At 39.5% G+C, this 18,408-nt stretch overlaps 1 protein-coding gene across 1 annotated transcript; it reads right to left on the bottom strand.

The window, feature by feature from the left end:
• Window positions 1-389: 389 nt before the first annotated feature.
• On the bottom strand, window positions 390-6,164 carry LOC104238403 (COMPASS-like H3K4 histone methylase component WDR5A). The gene is made up of 2 exons (XM_009792750.2): window positions 5,307-6,164; window positions 390-1,022 (listed from the first exon to the last, which is right to left on the bottom strand). Exons 1-2 carry the CDS (start codon window positions 5,955-5,957, stop codon window positions 696-698), a joined length of 978 nt encoding a protein of 325 aa, XP_009791052.1. The 5' UTR covers window positions 5,958-6,164; the 3' UTR covers window positions 390-695.
• Window positions 6,165-18,408: the final 12,244 nt, after the last annotated feature.

Below are 18,408 nucleotides of genomic sequence, written 5' to 3'. Positions count from 1 at the left end.
TTCTCTCATTCTAGGTATATTAATTTAAGAATCCACCATTCTACAAAAATGATCACATGATACGTAGGATCACCAACCAGCTTTATAACAATTAACAAATACATATAGACCCCATTCGCAACAATTTAAAAAAACAGCACAACTTCATAATCTTGACTAAAAAGGAAGGCGTAGACCACAACTTGTTAACTTAGTAGTTATTATTAAGATTATTTAAGTTTTAACAACCAGAAATATTTTCCACATCATTTAGAAATCAGAATCCCAGAGACAGACAGCATCAACCTTAATCCTAAAGTAGCAGTCCGAGCAATAAAGCAACTCAGCCATTGTTATGCTATTGCATTTCTTTTACTCTAAGAAAAGCTCATTCTTATGGAGGTGCAAACTGAGTAAAAAAACTAGTATTATAACATAGTTCAGCACACAGCAATGAAGAAATTTCTTTTTTCTTTTTTTTCTTTCTTTCTTTCCTTTAGCATGGGGTGGCGGGAAAGGGAGGGGTGAGCGACTAAGGAAAAGTTTCAACTCTGATACAATTTCCATAAATCTGACAGACCTATTCATCTAGTTAAGCAAATTCCTGGAAGACAATAACTTGGACAAAAGCTGAAAGAACTAAATAACTACCAGGACTAAAAGATACATAGATTTTTACCTCATGTAGAGACTGATGGTAACCTACGCACAAATGCTTAAATCATATCTTCACTGTCTTCCCCCTGAGCCTGAGCCTGAGCCTGAGTCCAGACCTTCACTGTCTTGTCATTCCCAAGAGAACCGGAAGCAATCATGTTCTGAGTGGGGTGGCATGCTACAGAAATTACAGTATCAGTATGGCCTTCCAATTTTTGAACTATCTTCCTTGATTGAAGCTCCCATAGATAAACACAATTATCCTCGGAACCACTAACAATATATTTCCCATCTGTTATGGAAAATGTTGATGAAACGCAGTACTTTGAGTTAACATGGCCCGTGTAAGTTTTCAAAACTTTTCCTGTCGAGAAGTTCCAAAGCCTCTGCAAAACCAGGGGAAAATATGTATATAAAGGTCAGGGTGCGCGTTGAGTAGCAGTTTCCTTTCTATTTATTTTTTGGAAAAGTAGTTACGCAGAAGTATTTGAACGATGAAAATTTTGCAGAGGCAATACAGTAGATACAGAGGTATACCGACTCATTCTCTAACCGATGGAACTTGTAAAACAGTACATATACTTCATTTTGAATTAAGCAATACCAAAATCTTCAATCAGCTTAAGTTTGAAAATAGTATTTGAATACTATATGGAACACATCTTCCAAGATGTAACGGTTCATTAGTAGAGGAAATTGTACTTTGAGAAGAAAGGAATGATGGAAAATTCTTGAAGCACCACATCAACTTTGTCACAACAGATTCACGGTAGTAGTTTGCTTTACTGAACAGACACCTTGAGGAGACAGGAAAGAATAAATTTCACAGATCAGAGACTGACCATCTCTCAAAAGTTGCAAGCAACCAACAGAAAAGACCATAACTTGTGTTTTCTCAAATAAACCAAAAGAGCATGTCTTGTGGTAAGATAAAAAGATGAGATGGACTCTCATAACATAGTTTATAGAGAAACCAGAATCAGACAAAGCTTGAATAAATAACTCCAACCATGCATTTCATAGATGATCAGAGAACCAAGGTGCGCAAAAGCTCAAGTGTGGTTTTCTCTTAGTTAAAGATCCTTTGGCTGTTATAAAGAACAGGGGAAGCAGCTTTTTCTCACGATACACGGTTCAGGAGATCGACAGCGAACGAAGGCAAATTGGAGGACACCGCTATGTATTCTTGAGCTTATTTGGAGCGAAAAAATGCAGATTGTTTCACAATAACAAGAATCAGTTTAGGAGTATTAAAGGATTGCTTTTATCTTCATTTCTCATTTTGGAGTAAAGTGGAGGTTCCCCTTTGCATGGATAGCTGGGATACATACTTTTGACACCATCTTACTTTGTCTGATATTATTGACATTTTACTTTATTCATCAAAAGAAGAAAAATTTCCACCTCATCTCCAGAAAGATGCAATGGAATTTTCAGGTTCTTTTTCAATCATCAGCTTTTCCTTCTAAAAGTCGACTTTTGCCTAAAAGATTATGCGCGAAGAAATATATGAACAAAGAACAAAGTTATGAAAGTACCTCAAGTTCATCTTTGTCGTAATTTATGACAAGCCACAAAAGTTAAATTTCTCCATATTGATATATCTTGGGCATTAGGTTAGAGAATTTGTTATGGAAGAGCCATAAGCATGAGGATGAAGCCCTAGAATGGAACAACTGATGAAGATTTCACAACCAAGATCCCTTTCGAAGGAATAAATCACCACAAGGACTAGACAGTAAAATGGAACAACTGGAAGCTGGTTTTTGGTTTTCGATAAGTAGACAACGAAGCTTGTATAGCCAATCCTTACGTGAGGTTATAGACATTCCAGCTTCGTTATAATTTATAAGTTGGGGTGAAATAGGCAGGGTATGGGGAGATCAAGGTCTGAGTAGCACTTCCACAATCATACAGAGAAAGAAGTTCATCAATAAATCCAGTCAAGTATCTCTTCATGCTACTTTTGAGATGTCATAATGGAGTTACCTTAAGACTTCTAACATGGTTGCGTGCAGCTTGATTACAATATCAAAGCTAATGATGAGTAATTGTTCCTTTAAGCATGACAAAAGCCAAAGACATATACACCATTTCGTGCAATGGGATATGCATGGATATGAGGATCAATTTGAGCCAGTTGGGCCAAATTTCAAAGGTCAAAATTGATTAGTTGGATCATAATCCAACCCCCCCCCCCTCTTCCCCCCCAAAAAAGTCTCTTTGCGTCAAGATGAGTTGAGTCAGGATGACTAAACAATAGGTCATAGCCCAATCCCCTAACATAACCCAACCCCCTTTTTGCTTCTCTCATTTCTTTTTTCCCTCCTTTTCATACTGAATAGGTCCATCCAAGGAAAAACAGGGATGAAATCAGCAATTTTACTTTTGGTACAACACCATAACTTTCTCAAACTCCAAAATCATGGCTAAGCCAAAAGCACTATTGCTGTAAAACAACATCCATTACAGGGAAACGAGCCGAACATCGTAAACTTTCTTCGATCAATCCAAAGAATTTAAAACAAATTCCAACAGATCCAAGGAGTATTAAGAACCTTCAAAATAGTCCCCAATATTTGCGTTGAAGCATAACCATGAAGAAAGTCCAACCAAGTTTACCATAACTTTCAAATGAACCGTATTACTCAAAAATCAAGGTTAATTATGGGATCAAAAGTTTGATCAAAACCACATAAAGAAGCACAACCCACTGGGAATAACATTGGTTTCATCGACGGGTTACCAGAAAATTCCAACTTTAGCGTTTCATATTTCTTGGTGAGAAAATAGAATCTCGATATTGGAAAGTCTAAAAAGGGCAGCCCGGTACACTAAGCTCCCACTATGCGCGGGGTCCAGGGAAGGGCCGGACCACAAGGGTCTATTGTACGCAGCCTTACCCTGCATTTCTGCAAGAGGCTGTTTCCACGGCTTGAACCCGTGACCTCCTGGTCACATGGCAGCAACTTTACCAGTTACGCCAAGGCTCCCCTTCCGATATAGGAAAACCTATGCTTTCAAAAAGATTTGTGAGTTTAGAGTGACAAAAGAGACTTCTGAAGTAGTAAAAGACTACACAGATCAGTGGTCTCTCTTCTACACGTGAGAATGCATGTGAAAGAAAGAGGTAACTTAGACCTCAATTTTGCCCTTTATAGAGCAAATGTGAGGAATTCGCCAGAGAGAGGTGGCGAGTAGTTGTGCTGGAGATCCAATAAAAAAAGTGAAGACCGAAGAGAAAGAAACCTATTTGGGTAGCCTTCACAAATTAATTTGGGCAACTTAGCCAAGCCCTATCTGTGGGATTATACTGGATTTGTTGTTGTTGTTAGCCTAGCCCAATCTGAACCGTCTTTTTGGCACGGATTAATCTGGGCATAGCCAATTCGGACCAGTGAATATTTTAGCCCTCGCCCAACCTATTAACATTTGGAGGGTGGGTTGGGCAGGCTATATTTTTTTGGATTGGACTTGACACCCCTATGCATGGCATACTTTAGTAGTCCTAGTTTCTCTTACCAGTTTCACTTTGTCTTCTCTTGAGTGAAGAATGGGTTATCTCAATCCCTTAAACTAAGAAATAAGACAAAATAAATATCTTAGAAATCTTGGACATGTTTTATGTCTGTGTTTGGATCAACTTATACCGGCTAAATAAACGTGATGAAATGCGTAATGCATAATACAGTTGTCAGACCTGCATAATGCAAAAGCCACCAGACTAGGCCAAAGGGACAAGTGGATGCTTTTTAGCAAAAGAAAACTATTGTGACAAACCAGATAGGCAAGAATTGCAAGCCTTTCTGATCCATTATAACAGGATTTCAAGTAGGTTTACCTCCCATCAACTCCAAGCAATAGAAATGGTTAAGTCGATAACTAACTAGACTAATCATGGATTCTTGATAAAATAAAATATGAGTGCAAAGTTAGCATACACCAAGGTATGTTCCATGCCGATTACATTTACTAATATAAATTTCAGTAGACATAAGTAAAAAGAAAATATGTCATGGATATGACATGACACAATAATCATTAACAAATTTCTAACCAATCAGTTAGGTCCTGGTTGTGTACCATACATCTTTTTTACTTTTACTATAGCTCTTTACTTCACTAAATGCAAGCAACAAAACTCTTCAGCAACTCTTAGCTGCCCCTAACAGCAGTTTTCAATGCCACGGAAAAGCACACAAAGAACTATATGTTGTGACTGAAGCACTTGATCACCATATCCATCTTAAGCATTTAATCAGCAAAATCTAATTTCGCCATAGCATAAAACTACAGAGCTCTTTTACCTTAATCAGTTGAAAAGAATCCAACTTTGGTGATTAACTCGAGTAACATGAACATAATCATGTATATGAGGATTCCCATAGAGCGAACTTTACAGTCTTTCAGACGTAAATCCACTTTCGACTCCACAGGAAATAACAAAAGAAAACAACTATCGGAGGTGGGCAAAGCACTTATAGAATCCACCTTACAACAAGCTGCATTGAAATAATTTCATCAAAAAGTTACTCTCTTTATTTCAAACAAAACCTACCAAAACTGAACCGTACATTACATCTTATTACTGAATAGAAAAAAAGGGTTCTGCATTCCCAATTGAAAGCCAAAATTCAGTATGTAAACAGTAATAAGAAGCAGAAACTTACCAGAGTATTATCCAAAGTGCCAACGAGTATAAATTTGCCATTGGGGGAGAACTTGACAAAACTAACAGGTGGATTTTCATCATCAATAATGGTCTTCATACAATGCCCAGTTGAAGCATCCCAAATTCTACACAACCCATCATAGCTACTTGACACAATCAACGACCCATCCCGATTAAAATTCACAGCTGTCACAGGATCCGAATGCGCCGGTAGCACCTTAAGACACTTCCCAGTCTTCACATCCCATAACCTAACAGTCTCATCAAATGAACCAGAAACTAACATGTTCGATTGAGGGTTATAGTTAACGCAGAACACATAGTTTGTGTGACCTGTTAGGGTTTTGACAGGGGAACCGGTGGTAACGTCCCATAATCGGACAGTTTTGTCGTCGGAGGCAGTTGCTAAGTAACGGTTGTCGGAGGAGAATGCCACGTCGGAGATGCCCTGTTCGTGACCTTCGAATTCGTGGAGGAGGGAGCCGTCGGAGACGGACCACGTCCGGGCGGTTTTATCGGCGGAGGAGGTGGCTAAGAGTTTGCCGTCGTCGGAGAATTTGACGCTGGAGATGGCGCGTTTGTGGCCGGAGAGCGTGTATTTGAGCTCGTAGGGTTTGAATGATTTTGGAGGCTCAACAATTGAAGCCATCGTGAGTGATGGAGAAGGGTTTTTGAAAGGTTAAAGGAATTAGAGGGAGTGGGAAGTTTTAGCGACTGTTAACAACAACGGGAAACTGAGATTTGCCGCCGTGGAGTTTAATGTTTAATGTTGCTGTGGGACAACCTCAGTCTTGGATAAATCCCCGCATAAATCTAGCTATCTGGGTTAGGCATTGCTCTCTCTTCTTTTTTCGTTGAATCTTTCTTCTTCTTTTCCATAAAGGAAATATTAGCCCTTTCTAGTGGGGAATCAAAATAAACAAATTTAACAAGAGTATTTATCTGGCTTTTGTTTTTAGCAAGTACAAGTAGTTTATCACTCACTTGATATCTTTTCTCTAGTGGTGTATTTTATCAGCAAACTTCAAACAGCTCAGTTACCACTTAACAGCAAGGTGTAATTATCAACAATGCGAGAGTAGTAATTAAACGTTTCAATATTATGTCGATTACTTCGAATGAGACTACTTCAATCTCCAATAGTAGCAAATTGCCTAGATAGAACATATAACTCCGACTTTACATTACACAAGAGCATTTTTTAAAATAATTCAAGAGAAAAATAAAAGAATCAGAAAGGAGATTTATACATGCATAATTTGAAAAGTACTGCTCTTTCCGTTTTAATTTAGATGATGTAATTTGACTATATATAAAATTTAAAATAAAACGTAGTATATATATGGTTCTAAAAGCTTAAGGGGCAAAAGCTTTGTGGGACCATGATATTTGTGTGGCTATAAAAACTTCTCATTGAGAAGTGGGTAAAATAAAAAGTTTAAAGTTAAGTTATTTCTAAATATATAAATATGTCATTCTTTTTGAAACGTACTAATAAGAAAAGTGTGACATTTAAATTAAAACAAACGAAGTATATGATTCTTGATCATTTGAAACACCTTGCTTTTGAGGATTTGTGTGCACGTCATCTTCGTCTAAAAAAAAATTGTGTTTCTACAGAGTGAAAAACGCATATTTTTTTCTTTATTGTGACAATAGTAGGACTAGAGTTAAAAGAGAATTAGTGTTACACCCCATATTTTCGTACGTGAAAGTATGTCATAAGTAAATTGATATAAGTTCGGAAAATGAGATATTACATTTCGCATTTTCGTACATTAAAGTTTCGTCGTAAGCTAATCACGTAAGTTCGGGAATGAGATTATTTTGGGATTATAAGTATTACGTTATTTCAAACAAGTGATAAGTTAATTCGCGAAGGTGAGAGGGTAAGCAAATCGAGAAAAATGAGTTTCGTCGAAGTTTGGCAATTTGGGGATAAAATACGGCCCGAGCTAAAATACCCCGTATTCATGGACTAGTGTCATACAAGGTATCACATGACCATGATAGTAAGGTGTATGAAGTGTATTAAAAGTGAGTAGTATTTTAAGTAATTTGAGATAATTCTTAAATATGTGGATAATTGGGTAATTATAAATTTTTAGTGGGACATTTATTAAATAATTAAGTAATTAAGATTTGAATAAGTCTAAAGAACCTAAACGTGGCAGCGAGGAAAGCCAATAAATTTTGACTCATCAAATCACAAAGCAAGGTGGCATAATTTGGGCATTTTTTTTAGTCAAATCACCACACAAGTGAGGCCCACAACCAAAGACATAAAGACCCGTCATAATTCACATTTCATCTCTACAAGATAATAGACTAAATTAAGCAACAAGACTTCTCAAATACAAAGTAAGATATCACATGATTTGAATGCCAACGAAAGTTACTTCAACAATTCATACTAAATTGTATCTTAGCCACATGAGATTGTGCAATTTTAAGGAAGTACGGTGCAATCTTTCTCAAGAATATCAAATGAATTTTTTCCTACTTCGATCCCCATTACGTGGTATCGCAATTGACGTATGTTAGAGAGATTGTCAAGAGAATCGGCTCAGGTATGTTAAGGCTATCCCTTCTTTCCTTTTGGCATGATCCATACGATACAAACAAAATGAGCAAATACACAACTTTCATAAATGACTCTATTCGTAGAAATGCTAGAGATGCCTATGTTCTTGATTCTCCATGTGTCCTATTATTTTATCATTTGTTCATGGGTCTCAAAAAATACATAAGTTGATAAAGTTTACTTCATGATATTAATCAAAGGCATAATGGTCTTACGACATTCCGAAAGATTTTATTAACGTATCTCATGCATTGCATTCATATATACATGTACATTGACCCATGATCAGATGGCGTTATATACGCATATATATATATATATATATATATATATATATATATATATGTGTGTATATTACATGTATATGGGATATGGGAAAAGGTTACGGCATTATATATGCACCATCACCTGATCAATTGATATACGTTGATGATTTTGCCTACAGTGGTCGAGATGATATGATGGGATGTCCTCATAGTCCTGATGATGTTATGGAACATGTACCTATGCATGACATAACATTCATACGCATATGCATGACACTATAATTATTTCATGATTTACAAAGTAATCTAGACTTACAGGTTGAGTCATTTACTCTATATTTCTTCCATGTTTGCTATGTACTTATTTATGTGCCTTAAATACCCGGTACATTATTTGTACTGACGTCCCTTTTGCCTGGGAACGCTGCGTTTCATGCCCGAAGGTCCCCATAGACAGGTTGAGAGTCCTCCAAGTAGGCTATCAGCTCAGCGGAAGATGTTGGTGCGCCCCATTTGCTCCAGAGTTGCTTATTTGGTTAGTATGATTTAGACATGCATTGATTGGTATGTCGGAGCGATGTCCCGGCCTTATGACGTTTATTTTCTCTTAGAGGCTTGTAGGTATATGTCATGTACGTAAAAGATTGTATGGTCTTGTCGGCCTATGTTTAGTGTACAAGTGATGATTTTGGTCTTATAAGCTCGTATGTCTTATGTATAAGTTGGTATTACATATTTGGTTCTAGGTATCCTATGGCAGCCTTTCCGTCTCATTTACCTATGATAGCATGATACGAAAAGATACGTTATGTTGGTACTCGGTTGAGTAAGGTACCGGGTGTTCGTCGCGACCCATCGGTTTGGGTCGTGATAAAAGTGGTATCGGAGCAGTTTTGTCCTAGGGAGTCTACAAGTCGTGTCTAGTAGGGTCTTGTTTATGGATATGTTGTGCACCACACTTATAAGTAGGAGGCTATAGGACATTTGGGAATGTCACTCTTTCTTCTTACTCTAGATCGTGTCATAGAGCTCAATTGTAAGAACTCAATTCCTAACTCTATCATATTCATAATGCGATGATGCCTACATCCAGAAAGACGGTTGGTAAGAGATATAGTTGTGGAAGAGTTGAGTCAGAGGAACTCGATTTTTGCATCATGCTTATGATGGATAAATTTGAGGTATTCAGCAGATCATGTGTGTACTAAGACGTGTAAGTTTCTTCATAAGGATCTCTAAGGCAAGAATATCTATCCACTCTTACGGTAAAAAGGAATAAGAGAATCGGAAGGTAGACACAAGTTTCAGCAAGTAAAAAAAGCAAGGTGAAGAAGGGTACGAGGTACCCAGTTAATGAAGATTAACAGTATTTATAATTCAAACAGAGAAATATAAGCATTTTGAGATACCTTCAATTGTAACAGAGGTATGTATAATTAGTCACACCCATCTCAATTATACTCCATGGGAGCTAACAGAAATAGTTAAGAGAAGGACGAATATCAGGAACCGGCTGGGGTTAGAGTAACCTAAAATGATGGTTGGATTGCTTGCATTAGTTGACATTTCCGAAGGATATTGTAAATGTGCTAGCAAAATCTCCTTGTGAGACACCCAGATGGTACACTCTAAAATAGTACATATAGACATGAGTATTCTAAAGATAGGCACTGGAAGCCTTGAAAGAATAAATGTTACCTTAGTATGACTCCCGTCCCTAGTAAAGAAAGAATGTTAGGCAATCCGAAGAGCCAGTAGATGGAGCAAGGGGAGCTAAAAGCAAAAGAATATCCTGTTGAAATTTTCAAAATAAAGTGTTAGACAGAAATGCTAGTAGGAAATGAGAATAGAGTTAATGAAGTGTTATGAGTAAGATGTGATGCATGGATGACAACGGTAGAAAAAAATGACGGTATTATAGGATATATAGTCAAGTTAAGGAAAAAACGAGATGAGCCAGTCCTTGAGACAACAAAAGAGTATATGCCATAAAGTTATATCCTCATTTCGAGAAATAAGTTCGTGACTCCAACGCGGCTACCAGAAGGGAGAGTTAATCGCCAGAGTAATAGAAATCAGTATTGGCTGGTGAACAAGATAAACTAAACATGAATTAGGGGCTAAGTGATTTGATAATAGTCAGCATCATGAGAATTTCAGATTGCGTTCCGGTGATAATAGAATGAACCACAGAAGAAGATTCATGAGGAATTCGGATAATGGTCATTCAGGAAGACGCTTCCCTAAAAGTAAGCAATGTGAGCAATGTTAAGCTTAAGGGACTGTAGGTGCCAGTTACACTAGGTACTTCCCTTGTGAGTAAGGAAATTTGTTATCCTTGGTACAGAAGGATTAGCGCAAGGCGAGTGAGGGTTATTGATGATGTGAAAAGACGCCAAAGATGAAGAGGAAAAACATCTATAGGCAGGTCGTCGTAGCTCCATAGTACTCCCCTAAAGGAGAGAATATGGAATGGTATGGCATTAAGTCAGAATTATGGGGTTCTAGTAATTATGGAATGGTAAAGGAAGAATGCGATAAAAAATGAAAAAGGGACGAGACTGCACTTATTCAAAGCCTACAGATATGCTACGATTCCAGAATATTATACAAACACGACGTCAAGGAAAAGAAGTAAGGGTCCCTGCCCAAGATGTTATTGATAGATAAGGAGTTAGTGCGAGACGTAAGTTAAGACAAAGGAAATAACCCAAGAAAGATTACGCGGAATATTGATATGAGAATGGGCCAACAAGTAGTTAGTAATTGATTCAGGAAGGCCTAGTTATGGCTAAACAGGAGGTTACAAACGAGTTAGCAGATCGTGCAAGATAAACATAATAAAACCCAATATGGTGAATTCAGTCTCGCAAATATGATATCGTGATCCTTGAGAAATATTTAGATAGGAGTTGGGGTAGTTAAAGGTACCATATGAGTATTATTGAAATAAAAGAGAAAGCCACTGGGAAGACAGTCAAAATATTAGTTCAGAAGCAGCCCGACAAGCACAAGGGCATGAACGTAAGCAACTACGGATAATTATAGGCAAGGAATGACATTAAAAGGTCTGTAATAAGCTCACAGCTTTACAAGAGTCAAGGGTTCTCCCTAAGTACTACAACGAAAGACTAGCTGAGGGAATAAGGAAGAAGGTTTCAACCTAAGCTGGGCGACCTAAGGAGGAAATGGTCATATAGCAACAGTCTCACAACAACACTGTATGCACTTGATAACTAGGGATTTTGATACATTTTATACTCCTTCTTGCTTAAGTTTTGATTAGAAATGTGTACAAAATAGTCCCAAAGGCTCACAAGTTGTGCTTGATTGTAGGTTTGATCAACAAATTGATAAGAAGTCAAATATCAGCTCAAAAGGAGTGAAACTTGCACAAGTATCAAGACAAGACAAAGCTCGGGCAAAACAAGGTCAGTGCGGCCGCACACCATTCTGTGTTGTCCACGCTCCATTTTATACGGACCGCACTAGAAGCCTCCGCGGCCGTAGTCCATTCTCTGTGGTCCATAATGCCCGAGTTCAGAGAGTTAGATTTTCAAGCTCAGAGCCCTAGTGCGGCCGCAGACCATTTTGTGCAGTCCGCACTAGCCCCGCAGGGGTATTTTTGTCCAGATTTTTCAGCTTAGTATAAATAGCTTCTTTTCCCATTTTTAGGGTATCAGATAGTTTTAGAACATAGCTGCGCTCGTGGGTTCGAATATTTTAGCCATTTTGGGCCATTTTATCTACATTTCATCATTGAATCTTATTGTTTATCTTAGTAATTAATTAATATGAGTTGTTCTTCATCTATTTCTTGCTTTTCTTCTTTAATTATGAGTAGCTAGACCCATAAGCTAGGGTTGTGGCTCAACCCTAGTGTGGGTAATTGATGGGTCTTGAATTTTAGGGCTAGATTGACTATGGGTGTTTGATATTTGGGCCAATTTTATGGTTAATTGCTGAATTAGTGGTTGCGAACACTAGTTTGTGTTTAGTTGACTTGAGCTCTTCTTAAGAAAGAGAGCCTAAGTCTCCGAAATTGGTTCAACAAGGAACTGGGGCGTACTCAAGAGATTGATAGCCCCAATTAAAGGGTTAAACCTCGAGAGAGTAATACCCGACTTGAACCGTGATTGCTTGTGCAAATTTGCATACCCAATTGGTCTTGAGAAAGTCAATTCGGGCAAAATTACTTGAACCACCGAGAGGTGTAGAGTGGGTAATATCATGCAACGGTTATATCATACTCCCCAATTATGTCAATCGTGCCGTAGATTCAATTACCCGTGAATTGACCACCTAGGCGAAAGTCACTACCATAGTGCCTTTTAAAGCATTTAAATAATCCTCTTTAGTTTTACTCTTAGCTTAATCTAGTTTCATTTACCATTATAGTTTGATAAAAGTAGAAGTAAATCAAAAACCCCAAAAATGATTAGAAGTGCAATTTGGAACACATACACAATCCTAAACTAGATAGATACTCGATTCAAAATTCTAGCTCTCTGTGGAAATCGATCCCGACCCTAAATCGGGTAAAAGCTGCTCCGACCCTCTCTTGCTACTCAATAGTAGTGCGGAGTAGGCTTCGATCAACTTTTTGGTGTCATTGCTGGGGAACTAACGGTTTTGGCTATCTATTTAGTTAGTTTTGTGTATTGTCTTCTTTCCTTCTTTGTTACTAACTTGTTTGTGTCATAACTCAGGTACCAAATGGTAGCGAACAACGATAATAACCCTCTTGGAAATGTGATTGCGGGGGAGGAGGTAGATGATGTAGGAGATGATGAGGTGCCTTTTGTACCTCAAGGACAACGTAGAGGCCGCCAGGCCAATGCGAATGATAATAACAATATTCCAGACCCTCCTCTTCCACTTCCAAGAGTGGCTCCTGGAGTGTTTCCGAACCAAGGCTATGCAAGTGCTATTGTCCCACCCCGAATCCGGGCGGGCAATTTTCAAATAACCAATGTGATATTGACATTACTAGAGCAGCGTGGGTACTTCACGGGCGCTGCAAATCAAAATGCTTACAAATATCTCAAGGGGTTCGTGGATACATGTTGGAGGAGCAAGCAAACTAATGTGTTCGAGTATGCTCTCCGGTTAAGACTCTTCCCATTCTCCCTTAGGGGGAAGGCATTGGATTGGCTCGAGCGACTTCCCAACCATTCCATCACTACTTGGGATGAGTTGGCGGATAAGTTCATTGCTAAATATTTCTCACCGAGGCATATGGCGGCATTGCGAGATGAGATATTGGCCTTCAAGCAAGAGCCCACAGAACCTTTGCATGAGATTTGGGAGCATTATAGAACAATGGTGAAAAAATGCCCCAACAATGATATGATCGAGTCTATGATCCAACAAACTTTCTACTGGGGCATTAACACCACAAACCAATGCATAGTGAACCAACTTGCCAGGGGCAACTTTATGAAGTTGTCATATGATGAGGCATGTGATATACTTGATAAGATGGCTGACACTTCTTCTGCATGGCAAAGTAGAGCCAATGTGCCTCAAGGTGACCCCACGGTCACTAATTTGCATAAGGAATTACATGATCACGGGCAAACTATAGTTGAGCTGACAACTACTATGAACCAATTGGCAAATGCACAGTTGCAACAAGTCCAAAATTTCTCGCCAAGTGAATGACATGGAGGGTGTCAATATGCTTGTCAACAAAAGAAGGCAAATAAGTCAACAAAACCAAGGGAACTTTGAGCAACTTGATGATGATTGTGATGGATTTCAAAATGATGGTTATGATGAACAAAGAGAAGAGGTTCAATACGTGAATAATTATCAAGGCCAACGGGACAACTTTTCCAACCAACAATGGAGACCTCAAGGCAATTGGGGCAATCAACAACAAAACAATGGTAATTGGGGGAACAACAACCAAAACAACAACTGGGGGCAATCAGAAAAATAATTAGAGCAACCAAGGGAATTGGAATGGTAATAACAACAATTGGGGTGGCAATAACAATCAAGGTGGATGGAACAACGGAAACCAAGGAAACCGGGGGCAAGGCTTTCAAAGGCCCTCAATGTACCAACAACCGAACAATCCACCCCCATTTCCATCCCAAGGTCCTAGTTCTTCTAGCAATGATATGGGTAGAATTGAAATGATGTTCGAACAGATGATAAAGAAGAATGCGGATTCAGATGCTCAGTTGGCTTCCCATAGTACCTCTATCAGAAACTTGAAGGTGCAGTTAGGCCAAATCTTACAGTCTTTAAATACTCACCCTAAGGGTGCTCTACCAAGTGATATGGTAGTGAACTCGAAGGGTGGGAACAACCATGTTATGGCGGTTACAACAAGAAGTAGGAGAGGCGGTGATGTGAATGCCTCCAAACAAAAGCAAATCTTGGATGATGATGTTGAGTTGCAAGAAGATGAAGTCCCTTTGGTAGTTGAAGATGCGGTTGATGAAAATGTGAACAAAGAAGTGAGGATTGATATTCAAGATGTCGAGGTGGAAACTCAAAATGATGTGAACTCGTCTAGGGAACACATAATAGACATGCTGGAGCCGGTTGTGCCAAAAGCCAAGGCTCATTTGCCAAGGCCACCTCCACCTTATCCTCAAAGGCTCGCAAAGTAGAAAAGTGAGAATCAGTTTAAAAAGTTCATTGACATGATGAAAAGCTTGTCCATTAATGTGCCTTTGGTGGAGGCTCTTGAACAAATGTCGGGCTATGCAAAATTCATGAAAGACTTGGTCACAAAGAAGCGTTCTATGGATTGTGAAACTATAAAGATGACTCACCAAGTTAGTGCTATAGTGCATTCAATGGCCCCGATGCTTGAAGATCCCGTTGCTTTCACCATTCCTTGCACCATTTGGAGTGCAGATTTTGCTAAAGCTCTATGTGATTTGGGGGTTAGTATCAATTTGATGCCCTATTCCGTTTTCAAGACTTTGGGTATCGGGCAGCCGAGGCCGACTTCTATGAGATTACAAATGGCAGATAGAACAATGAAGAGACCATTAGGTATTATTGATGATGTACTTGTCCGGGTGGACAAATTTATCTTGCCAGCTGACTTTGTGATCTTGGACTGCGAGGTGGACTATGAGATTCCTATCATATTGGGAAGACCTTTCCTAGCTACGGGGAAGACAATGGTTGATGTAGAAGCATGGGAACTCACGGGGTGATGAAAAGGTGGTCTTTCATGTGTGCAAATCAATGAAGCAGCCCAACAGTACCGAGGTGTGCTCTTTTGTTGACCTCATCACATCAGTGATAATTGATGACACTAGTGCAATGATCAATGTGGAGGACCCATTGGAGGCTGTACTATTGAATCTTGATGTCAATGGGGATGCAAGCCGGGTGGAGTGCGTGAATGCTTTACATGAAATGGGCTCTTATTATTATGAGCCTAGGAAATTATCTTTGGACCTCGAGAATAGAAAGACTCCACCAACAAAACCTTCAATTGAGGAGCCTCCGTTGTTGGAGTTGAAACCACTGCCTCCACACCTCAGGTATGAGTTCTTAGGCTCAAATTCTACTTTGCTAGTTATTCTTTCTTCTTGTCTTACTAACTTACAGGTTGATGCCACATTGGCGGTGCTTCAAAAGCGGAAAAAGGCAATTGGGTAGACTTTAGCTGATATTCGGGGGATAAGCCCCACATTCTGTATGCACAAGATTATTATGGAAGATGATGCAAAGCCTTCCTTGGAGAATCAAAGGAGGTTGAATGAGGTAATGCAAGAAGTTGTGAAAAAGGAGGTGATCAAGTGGTTGGATGCCAGGGTTATGTACCCCATCTCTGATGGCTCTTGGACTTCACCGGTGCAATGTGTACCGAAGATGGGTGGTATGACCGTGGTTGCAAATTCACAAAATGAGTTGATTCCTACCAGAACCGTCACCGGTTGGAGGGTATGTATGTATTACCACAAGTTGAACAAAGTGACCCGCAAGGATCACTTTCCTTTGCCTTTTCTTGATCAGATGTTAGATCGACTTGCTAGGCGTGCCTTCTACTGTTTCTTGGTTGGGTATTCTGGGTACAACCAAATCTTGATTGCTCCAGAAGATCAGGAGAAGACCACATTCACTTGTCCATATGGCACTTTTGCCTTCTCTAGGATGCCTTTTGGGTTGTGTAATGCACCGGCTACATTTCAGCAGTGTATGATGGCCATTTTCACCGATATGGTGGAAGACATTTTGGAGGTGTTCATGGACGACTTTAGTGTTGTGGGGGATTCATTTGATGAGTTCTTTAAGAATCTTGATAGAGTTCTGGCCCGTTGTGAAGAAACCAATCTTGTCCTCAATTGGGAGAAATGCCACTTTATGGTGGAAGAAGGAATTGTTCTTGGGCATAAAATTTTGAAACATGGCATTGAGGTGGATAAATCAAAGATTGAAGTGATTTCAAGGCTCCCTCCCCCTACATCTGTCAAGGGAGTTCGAAGTTTTCTTGGGCATGCGGGGTTCTACCGGAGATTTATCAAAGACTTTTCGAAGGTAGTGAATCCCTTGTGCAAGTTGTTGGAAAAAGATGCTAAGTTCGTGTTTGATAAAAAATGTATGCAAGCCTTTGAACTTCTCAAGCATAAGTTGACCACCACTCCAATCATTACCGCGCCTAATTGGAGCTTACCCTTTGAGCTCATGTGTGATGCGAGCGATGTTGCGGTTGGGGCGGTTTTGGGTCAAAGAGTGAATAAAATGTTTCATCCAGTATACTATGCGAGCAAGACAATGAATTATACTCAAATGAACTACATAGTGACCGAGAAATAACTTTTGGCTATTGTATTCGCAATGGAAAAATTACGGATGTATCTTATGGGTGCTAAGGTTATTATTCATACCGACCATGCCGCACTCCGATACTTGATAACGAAGAAGGATTCCAAAGCTAGATTAGTGTGATGAGTCTTGTTACTTCAAGAGTTTGATTTGGAGATTGTGGACCGGAAGGGTAGTGAGAACCAAGTGGCGGACCACTTGTCCCTCTTGGAGGAGGAGGGGAGGCCTCGTGACGGCCTAGAGATCAATGATTCATTTCCCGAAGAACAACTCCTTTTGGTGTCGATGAATGATATGCCATGGTTTGCCGATGTTGCTAATTTCCTTGTAACTGGTATAGTCCCGTGTGAGATCTCTTTTAACCAAAGGAAGAAGCTCAAATAGGATAGTTTGGATTTCTATTGGGATGAGCCGTACTTGTTCAAGATTTGCACGAATGGGGTGATCCGAACGTGTGTCTCGGAGGAAGAGCAATTGAGTATCTTGGAGTCTTGTCATCCCTCTCCCTATGGTGGCCATCATGGCGGGGCGAGGACGGCTTCTAAAGTTCTTAGTTGTGGATTTTATTGGCTAACTTTGTTCAAAGATGCGGGTGTTTTTGTGAAGAGATGCGATGAATGCCAAAGAACGGGTGGAATTTCAAAGAAAGATGAGATGCCTCTCAATACCATCCTTGAGGTTGATATTTTTGATGTGTGGGGCATTGATTTCATGGGCCCATTTATTAGCTCTTGTGGGAACACTTACATTCTTGTGGCGGTGGACTATGTTTCAAAGTGGGTTGAAGCCATGGCTTTGCCTAACAATGAGGCCTGGAGTGTTGTTGCATTTCTCAAGAAGAGCATTTTTACAAGGTTTGGTACTCCTCGTGCAATCATAAGTGATGGGGGGTCTCATTTTTGCAATAGAGCTTTCGACACTTTGCTCTCAAAGTATGGTGTCAATCACAAAGTTTCTACCCACTATCATCCTCAAGCAAGTGGTCAAGTTGAAGTCTCCAACAGGGAAATCAAAAGCATATTGTCAAAGACGGTCAATGCAAATAGGACCGACTGGTCAAAGAAATTGGATGATGCTCTATGGGCTTATAGGACTGCTTACAAGACTTCGATTGGTATGTCTCCATATCGGTTGGTGTTTGGGAAAGCTTGTCATCTACCGGTTGAGTTAGAGCACAAGGCCATGTGGGCTTTGAGGAAGCTAAATCTTGAGTGGGATGTTGCAACCAATCTTCATGTGGAACAGCTTAATGAACTTGATGAATTCCGATTCCATGCCTACTCCAGTTCATCCTTGTACAAGGACAAGATGAAGAACCTTCATGATAAATATGCTTGTGGAAAGGAGTTTAAAGTAGGTGATTTGGTTCTCTTGTTCAATTCTCGATTACGTCTGTTTCCGAGAAAGCTTAAATCAAAATGGAGTGGATCGTTTGAAGTGGTGTTGGT

The sequence above is a fragment of the Nicotiana sylvestris genome, chromosome 2, assembly GCF_000393655.2.
Source record: "Nicotiana sylvestris chromosome 2, ASM39365v2, whole genome shotgun sequence".
In the NCBI taxonomy this organism is placed as follows: domain Eukaryota; kingdom Viridiplantae; phylum Streptophyta; class Magnoliopsida; order Solanales; family Solanaceae; genus Nicotiana; species Nicotiana sylvestris.
The sequence above is the reverse complement of the archived record's forward strand: the minus strand, read 5'-3'. Positions and strand labels throughout refer to the sequence as shown.

Bases quoted from the DNA above. Each gene is read 5' to 3' on its own strand.
- LOC104238403 (XM_009792750.2), bottom strand. From the start codon at position 5,957: ATGGCTTCAATTGTTGAGCCTCCAAAATCATTCAAACCCTACGAGCTC. The intron at 1,023-5,306 runs GTAAGTTTCTGC...CTGGTTTTGCAG, and splicing joins GCACTTTGGATAATACTCTG to AGGCTTTGGAACTTCTCGAC.